This window comes from Hordeum vulgare, chromosome 5H (genome assembly GCF_904849725.1).
Source record: "Hordeum vulgare subsp. vulgare chromosome 5H, MorexV3_pseudomolecules_assembly, whole genome shotgun sequence".
NCBI lineage: Eukaryota > Viridiplantae > Streptophyta > Magnoliopsida > Poales > Poaceae > Hordeum > Hordeum vulgare.
The window spans coordinates 498,000,556-498,009,746 of NC_058522.1; the positions used below are offsets into that span (position 1 = coordinate 498,000,556).

At 45.5% G+C, this 9,191-nt stretch overlaps 1 protein-coding gene across 2 annotated transcripts; it reads left to right on the top strand.

The window, feature by feature from the left end:
- Nucleotides 1-3,020: 3,020 nt before the first annotated feature.
- LOC123400041 (mediator of RNA polymerase II transcription subunit 10b-like) lies at nt 3,021-7,907 on the top strand. 2 transcript variants are annotated; one of them, XM_045094437.1, is made up of 7 exons: nt 3,050-3,332; nt 4,448-4,580; nt 5,236-5,496; nt 5,617-5,697; nt 5,795-5,897; nt 6,908-6,997; nt 7,429-7,907. In XM_045094437.1, the coding sequence occupies exons 3-7, from the start codon at nt 5,267-5,269 to the stop codon at nt 7,498-7,500; spliced, it is 576 nt and encodes a 191-aa protein (XP_044950372.1). In that variant the 5' UTR covers nt 3,050-3,332; nt 4,448-4,580; nt 5,236-5,266; the 3' UTR covers nt 7,501-7,907. The 2 variants fall into 2 exon arrangements, with proteins under 2 accessions (XP_044950371.1, XP_044950372.1); XM_045094436.1 differs by lacking the exon at nt 4,448-4,580 and having other exon boundaries at nt 3,021-3,332.
- Nucleotides 7,908-9,191: the final 1,284 nt, after the last annotated feature.

Sequence of the window (9,191 nt, forward strand, 5' to 3'; positions counted from 1 at the left end):
CAACATCTTGTTCATAATCAGAAGACACTGACTATCTTTGATCAACTGGCTAGCCAACTAGAGGCTTGCTAGGGACGGTGTTTTGTCTATGTATCCACACATGTAAATGAGTCTTCATTCAATACAATTATAGCATGGATAATAAACGATTATCTTGATACAGGAATTATAATAATAACTGTATTTATTATTGCCTCTAGGGCATAATTCCAACACACAAGCCCTGTAGCCGCGGCGAGGGGGGCAGGCCGCGTCTACCAGGCTTGTGGGCCCCTAACAGCTCCCCTCTGGCACTTCTTTCGCCCAGTATTTTTTATATATTTCCAAAAAATTCCACGTCGATTTTCAGGGCATTTGGAGTTGCGCAGAATAGAGGACTCGGACTTGCTCCTTTTCTAGTCTAGAATTCCAGCTATCGGTATTCTCCCTCTTCAAATAAACCTTGCAAAATAAGAGAGAAAAGGCATAAGTATGGTACCACAAAGTAATATAACAGTCCATAAAGCGATAAATATCAACATGAAAGCATGATGCAAAATGGACGTATCAGCGTGGCATGGCGACAGTGAACGCATGCCTGCTCGAGGTCAGGTAGGCGACCTGACGGAGGCAGATGATGTGGCCGGCTGTGGCAGAGGCACATGAGCAGCCCGGCGGCTTGGTGAATGCAGTGGGACGGCAGCAGCGCAGGCAAGTCGCGGTGGCGGCTCGTGAGTGCTGGCCCGCGGTAGAGGCGAAGTAGGAGCGGCGTGGTGAGCCGCCACGCGACTGGGGGACCTCGATGCGCGCGACAGAGCGAGCCGCGGTAGCGGAGGTGAGCATGATGGCGAGGCAAGGCAAATTCGCGGGTGGCGAGGCGAGGCAGCGGAAGCGAGCACGCGGCGGAGCGAGCCACAACGACGGAGCCAGTCGATGTGGGGCGAGGTCATGACGGAGGTGAGCAGATGAAGTGAGGTTGTGGCGTCGAAGAGGCGGCTCGCGTGGTCGGCGGTAGAGAGCGGCGGGGGCGGCTCGAGCGGCGCGGTGGGCCGACGAGCGTGCGGTGCAGCGAGCGCAGCAGCAGAGCAAGGCAAGGCGGCGGCGACGAAGTACAAAGTCCGTGTTCATGATGTGGCTGGCTTGGAGACGTATTCAGTCCGTGTCCACATCCTGATCGTGGCTTGCTTGCAAATGCGGACACCACAACTCGGCGGATCACAAACAAAACTTGCGATTGACGGATCGTCCAAGGCTGCCACCAAAATTACTCTCATCTCGGACTTGGCGGGTCGGGGCGAAGCCGAGTCCGAGCTGGGAAATGGCTGGGGTGGCTCGAGTTAGCTCTGATTGCCAAGTACGAGTCGGAGTACAGCTTCTCCTTGTATTCCTGTGCGTTGGATCCTCGTGTATGCATAACAGGGGCTCAATGGGTTGCGTGGCGGGCGGCCGATGGAGTTTGGCGGAGCGGTGCGGCGCGGGAGATCGGGATGACTCGGACAGTCGAACGTGCGCCGGCGAATCGAGGCGCTGCAGAGGCAGAGACGGATTCAGGGCGACTTGGATGTGCGCGTCAGCGAGTCCATGTGTGTAACTTCTTCCGTGTCGCGGACTTCCCTTTATTTCTTGAATGAATTAACCTCCTCATCTTTGGTTGACTCTGATCTGATCCATGTCATGGCTTCAAACAATCTCAATCGATAATTTGAGTTGATGTAGATTCTTCTCTGCCGGTTCTTGCGGATCCGGCGGGTCATAAGCTTCTCGATTCCTAGGAGAGATCCCTTCAAGAACACAACACCACCGTGCGCTGGCCACACGATGGGCGCCAAATGTCGTGGTTTTGTCACGGCATATGTCCTCGTGCAAAGACTTAGGTGTGAGGCCATCGCAACCATGTGGCGGCTTGAGAGGGGTTGGTCGGAATCGAGAGACGCGAGTTTAGCCAGGTTCGGCCCCTCCGATGGAGGTAAAAGCCTACGTCCTGCTTGTGTTTCATTGATGAAGATGATGATCTCAATTACAAGGGAGCGGAATCGCTACCTCTAATCTTGAGGGTGTCTAATCTGTCTATCTCTCATGACTTATTTGTCTAAGACCTGTCTATTTATAGACGTCTAAAAACCTGACCCTCTTAGGGTGTCCCGTCCCTCCTTATATAAGCTGAAGGGGTGGGTTACATGTAGATTTCAAGTCGGATTTAGGCCTAACCTGTTATGACTCTCCATCACTATTAATTCATGTATATTGTTCAGTTTTTCATCTTCTTCAAAAACATGTTTACAAATGTTTAACTTTTTTCAAATATATGATTATTATTTTTAAAAGTGCAATGATTACTTTAGAAACCTAAAAAGCAAAAAAATAAAATAGAAGTAAAAATATGATAAAATTATCAACATAAATTAAATTTAATATATTCAAAAAGCATAAATAAATAAATAAAATTAAGGGGTATAAAAAGCAAATAAAAAAGCATGTGCGACTATATCACGACGTCATTCTTTCAAATGCTCCGGGCCACGTACTAGGTGCCTTCAATAGGCTTTGGACCCATCCAAACGGGCCGGCCGGCACGGCACGGCTTGACCTGCCACAATCGTGCCGGCACGACATGCCTGGGCCCGAAACGGGCCAGGCCGTGCCGGCCCGCGTGCCAGGCAACCAGGCCCAAGCACGACACGCCCTCTAACCGGGCCGACATGTCGGCACGTCAGGCCCGCTGACCTGTTAGGATTTTAATATTTTAGGCCGCTATTTGGTCCGATTTCGGTCTGTTCAGCTATTATTTAGGCTGATTTTGATATTTTGAAGTGTTTTTTGGGTTAATATTAACCTAATCTCATATATATATAAAATAAAAATAAAAACGTTAAACGGGCCGTGCCGTGCCGGCCCGCGTGTCCAGCCTCCAAACCCAGGCACGGCCCGAGGCGTGCCGCGTGCCTGGCACGGCCCGTTTAAGTCGTGCCGGGCCCGGCCCGCGTCGGCCGGTCCGTCAGGCAGGGCCTGTTTGGCCAGATCTGCTCGAGATCTAAAAAAACAAAAAACAAAACCTAACTCGCACTCACAGGAGGGGGCGGAGGTACGCGACCGCCGACCAGTTGCCTGACTCCAAAGCGTCGCTCGCGCCGCCGCCTCCTGTTTTGCCGTCGTTCAGGTTACCGCCCGCCGGCCTCTGCCGTCGCGCCGTCCCCCGACCGCCGTCCCCCGACCCTCCCCATACAGGCATCCGCTCCCCTGTTCCCGGCCCCCGTCTGCCCGCCCTCCCGTCCTGTGCGCCAGTGCTGCGGTATTGCCGGCCTACCGCCGCGCTCGACGCCGCGCGGCGTCCCCTGCTTGGCTAGCTGACTTTGGTAATTTTCTTTCCACCTGTACCGTGTTCTTCTGCGTATGAAGATGAAGTAGACAGGCAGTGAATTGCATTGAACTAGTATCAATTAACCGTTGTGCTAAAGCACATCTAGATGTCCCCTGAGTATTTCATACTTCCGTTTCAAAATAAGCGTCTCAAGCTTAGTACAATTTTGTAATATAGCTAGTACAAAGTTCGGGCACTTATTTTGGGACTGAGGGAACATCTAAGTCCTGTGTCATTGATTTTAGGTGGAGATGTTTTTTCCCCCTTCCCTTTTTATGTTTGATAGAGTCATTTAGATGTGCAATAACTAAGGCACATCTAGATGTGCCCTAGACAGACATTGAAAATGTGTGTGTATGTATTCAAGTTATGGAAGGCATGGACGAAGTAAACAATTGACTTCGTACTTTTTTATCCCCGTATTATTGTTTATATGCTTCATCTATTCCATTGGATCATTGAGCATTGAGTTTAGATTCTGGGTTTTTTGAGCAATTGAACTTTATTTATAGGTTTTCGCATGAGGAATTTTCTAGAAATGTTATAAGATATTTTTGGGTATGTTATAAGTGTTGAAGTTTTTCCATGTTGTCGGAAAAAAACTGGCCCAGGGTTTGCTCATTCCTGGCTCCGCCACTGGGACGGAACGATGCTTTTGGCATGCTCCGGCGAAGAACGAGTTACTTTTCACTTTCGGGGTCTTTGTGTGTTTTCTGAGTGGTCGTAAACTCCGGCTAAAATCGGCAAAATTTTAGGTTGTGCCACAGCCAGCGCAGAATGTCTTAACGACACTATTAGCACACCAACATGCAGGTGAGAGTGGGACAGAACCTCTGTTTGTTTGTGTGGTAAAGAATCGTCGTTTTGGGCAACCGGTCGTGCACGCAATGTCTAGCAAGTGTTGTCTTCATGGTTCTGTTAGCTTGTGTCTGTTCATATATGGGTAAATCGACGCGCGCAGCATTGTTTGAATGGTTCTTTGTATGTTACTGCTACTTACATGCGTCAAGCCACATCGCTGCCAAGACTCAGCATGTGGTGGGTAGACTGATGCTGTTGTGCGGTGTGCAGTTCTGCGTATGATTAAGGACGAGCTACTTTCATTTTCAGGTGTTTTGTGTGTTTTATGAGTGGTGGTACATGGCGACCAAATCGACAAAAGTAACTTGGGGTTTGTGGCACAATTGGCGCATAACATCTTAATAGCGTGACGAGTAATATTTTCTTTTACAACAATACACATGTGAGTCTGGTCCTCTATTTGTTTGTGCCCGCGCTAGGTTCCTCTTTATTTTGTTTTTAGTTGTATGGTCCTCTAATTTTGGTGCATATAGTGTCTCGTAAGAAACGAGCAATCTTTTGATTTGTGGAATTTGGAAAGTCGAAGGAAAAAATTAGGACTACAATGTCATGTCCATTTAATTTACATAGGAGTTATTTGGCATAATGCTTTTATTTTACTGAATGCTATTTAAAACAAGAGCCTTGTTAGGATGCTTGGGAACTACTGTGGTACTTTCAGGTACTTATCCTTTTACTCAACAAATGAATCTTGTCTTTTAGTGCAAATGAATTAGAAGAAGTTCTTGTGGGATTCTATTATACAAATTAAACAACCAACATGGGTAGAATACCTAAGGATTTCAGCCCTCCATATTTTTCATAGGAATACCTTTAAACCAAATAAGCCTGCAAATGGATGGATATACATACAAGACACGCACTCATGCACATCACACACAGACCAGTTATTTGTTTGAGGAAAAGAAACATGCATATTATTATCAATTTTTACTGTGAGCATAGAGGAATGTGAAAATGTTCGTTTGTTGTGTACAAATGTGATAATGTTTCAATGAGTGAAATGTCTAAAAATTGAACCGTGGAGGCCTTTTCAGTTCGCCCATCTTCTCCCCCTCCCACTTCGCCATGGACAGCGCCGCCCCAAACTCTTCCTCCTCCTCCTCCGCCGCCGTCGTAGCGGCTGCGGCTGCTTCCGGTAACGGTGTACAAGGGGGCGACCGTCCCGAGGACCCTTCAAAGCAGAACCTGGCGCAGGTCACGGCCTCGATCCAGAGGACCCTGGGCCTGCTCCACCAGCTCAACCTCAACGTCTCCTCCTTCAGCTCCGCGTCCCAGCTCCCCCTCCTCCAGCGCCTGTGAGCTCCTGCACCTCCCCGTACCCCCCGGAGCAAAACCTCCCCCGTGATCACGTTTTCCTCCCGTGGCTTTTCTGCATCCGCAGATCCCTTAGGGTTTGGTCTTGTTTGGCGATGCAGGAACGCGCTCGTGGCGGAGCTTGACACGATGCAGAAGCTCGCGGACGGGTGCAACATCCAGGTGCCCATGGAGGTCGTCAAGTGAGATCTTTTAGCCCTCGTCTCTTGCTCTGTTGCTCCTTGCTGTTGTTGATCCTTGGCTGAACTGTATGTTTCCGATTGGTGCTTGTGTTGTTAGTTTGATCGATGACGGGAAGAACCCCGATGAGTTCACCAGGGACGTGCTCAACAGTTGCATCGCCAAGAACCAGATCACCAAGGGAAAGACCGATGCTTTCAAGGTATGGATGGCTTAAATTGTTGTTCAAAGTGCGCCAATGTTAGGCTATGATCCAAACATTCCCATAGATATATGCTCGATACAGTTTGTAGCATGGTACAGTACAATCTCAAAACCAGTTAGAAAGTTTGCCGGTATATTTCTATGGGAAATTTTTGATCAAATCTTCAATTGGTACTGCTGTTCGTGTAAAAAACGAATGCTGGTTCTGATATAAGATGATATTGGTTGTTTGAAGGGGATACATTTTGTGTGCCCTGTGAAAAGGAACCAGCACATAGCTTTTTTTATCGCATTGCATATCTACTATATCATGGCATCCGAACCACAGATCAAGCAAATACATGTTGTCTTTCATTATTTTTTGACCTTCATTTATGTGATTTAGTTACACCACAGCAACTTTGAAGAAAAATGAAATCACTCCCTCTCCATCCATTTAAATTGGTTATGGTATACAGACTGCAGCCCATCAGTTGGTAATGATACTTTTCATTATCAAAGCTTTCCCTGTTGTTACTACCATTGACTGTCATCCATCCCTAATTACATTTAGGTGAAATGTGGTGCTAATGTTGGTTGTACTGCCCATGTAGATTTCTGTCTCTGTATTATTTAGCTGGATACGAATTGAAAGATGGCAATTTTGTATCCAGCATCTCTGTATCTGTATAGCATTCATTGAACCGATGGCTGTAAGGCCTACTTTTGTTTAAGGTCCGTTAAGATCAATCAGCATCGCAAATAGTTGGGAGTTCATTTTCTATGCTTTTCCTGGTGTTACTCCCAATTGACTGTCGGCCCTAATTAATTTAGGTCAAATGTGGGGCCTGTGTTTGTTGTACTGCCCATGCAGATTCCTGTCTCTGTATTATCTAGCTGTATAAGAATGAATAGGTGGCGATTTCGTATCCAGTATCTGTATAACATTTATTGAATGGACGTATAGCTGCCGGCCCTAATCAAATTGATTGGAATGACATAATAATACCGTGAATCTGTTTGTTTCAGAGTCTGAGGAAGCATCTTCTAGAGGAGCTTGAAGAGGCTTTTCCTGAAGACATCGAAGCATACAGGCAGATACGTGCTACTTCTGCCGCTGTGAGTATAAATATGCCTGTGTTTGTAAGATAGGCGTGTCTTTATTAAAAATGTTGTTGAACACAAATCTATCAAAGGGAAAAAAACAATGTCAATCATATTTGACTACATTAGTAAGGAGCTTGAACAATGTGGTTTCATGTTTCTGTTGTCGCAATGCTCAGTTCATCGTCTTCAGCCTTCTGGAAGTGTTAGCTTAAATTGGTTAGAACGTGCCACTTGAACACTGATCTTGGTTTTTTAAGACTTAATTTGTCTGAGGACATCATTTGTTTTGTGTTAGTAATGCATTATTTGTAAATCTTGACCAGCTATGGTTTTGTGGTACTATTTTCAGCTTCAAGATTGGGCTGTCCATTGAGCGTAAATGTTTATTTAACCTCCATTTGTATTTTACTGCATTAGTTTCTTAATAGCTCATTCTTGTCCAGGAATCAAAGCGGTTGGCTCAGTCGCAAAGTGTTTTGCCTAATGGAGATTCCAAAGTAAAAGCTGAGCACTAACTGACATAAGGACCCAAGCCGTGAAGAGCAAGAAGCTCTGCATCTCTCCTATGCTTACAGTTTGAGGAAGGCCTTGGGAACAAACAACTGCTACATATTATCGACATATCCTTGTATGCGCTGGCCTTTTATAGGAGTGATCAATAGTATACATCTGTATTATATAATATATTCAACTTCCCAGTTGTTGTAGTCAATTGCCTCGTGATGTACCACCTACTCGGCTAGATTTGTTGTGTTTCTGGCTGTCTATGCAGCCATCATCAGCCAATATTGGTAATTAGGGTACCTCTTTATAAATGGGTTATGGCGCTACTTGCAATCAACTAGTAGTACGTTAATCTGCTGATGAGCTCATCATCGTGTATTGGCTCGGTAATCATTGCTCATCATGGGCCTACTGGCAAGTGTTGTGTAATCTATCAAATACTCCCTCCGTCCGAAAATACTTGTCTTAAGGATAAATGTATGTAGACTTATTTTAGTTATAGATACATTCATTATATTCATTTCTAGGACAAGTATTTTCAGACGGAGGGAGTACTAATTCAGTGGGCTGTTACCCCTAGAATGACTCGAGAAGATTGGATAGATTGCCTCTTGGAGATATTTAGCTTTGTTTCAAATAGTTTTAACTGAAAATGGCCGTCACTATGATAAGTTGTGTGGTGGAAAGATTTCCTTAACTGATTGGTGAGGGAACTTCCATGTGTGCATGCCGGTCGTTTTCTGTACTAAGAACAGAGAACACATTTGTTAACAACTGAGATGTGTTACTTCACAGCGAGAACCATGAAACGGGCAATTTCAACAAACATTTTGGACATTATGTTACCTTTTTTTTAATGGGGAAAGGAGCCCAAGGTGCCAAATTCTTTCAGCTCATAAACAATGTACAACATGCAGTACAAAGACCCTGTAGATTTAATGTAGAAAAATGAGAGAGATTACCGGACAAGACGTGTTACTGTGAGCTGAACCGAAACAGCTGAAGACAGGTTCGGAAGACCTACTCAGAACCTGATAAGCTACATTGTGAGCAATTCCGTTAATCTCTCTGGAGATATGAAACATCTACTCCCCCCGTTCCTAAACGTAAGTATTTTTAAAGGTTTCATTAGAGGACTACATATGGATGTATATAGACATACTTTATAGCACAGATTCATTTATTTGTTTCGTATGTAGCTCTCTATTAAAACCTTTAAAAAGACTTAGATATAGGAACGGAGTGATACCATCGATGGTTGTCAGTGGGCCTGTAGTAATCCGCAAGAGTTGTTCCGAGGGGTGGAATCGGTCACAACATTACTAACTGCCGCTGCCTTAGCAAGAGAAAGGTTGTCCGTAAGAAACGTTGGCTGGACGACCTGCAAGAGTTGTGCCACTTTGGTTGCAAGGAGAAGGGACTGTGCTTCTGTCTTCACAGGTGGCCGGAGTAGAGGCTTGAGGCCTGATTGGATTGGCGTTTCAAAGAGCTATACCCTTGTAAAATATACATACCTCTATCGGTCGTTTTTCCTTCCAGTTAAAAATCAAGTGTGACCGGTATTGTACACCCGTAAAATAAATACAGATGTATAAAAATTATCTGAATCTGAATGCTTCTTTGATCCTGCATAAAATTGAGGTAAACTCCGATGCGCGTGGCCGTGTTTCCATTCGACAAGCCTGGAATTTTTCAACATTGT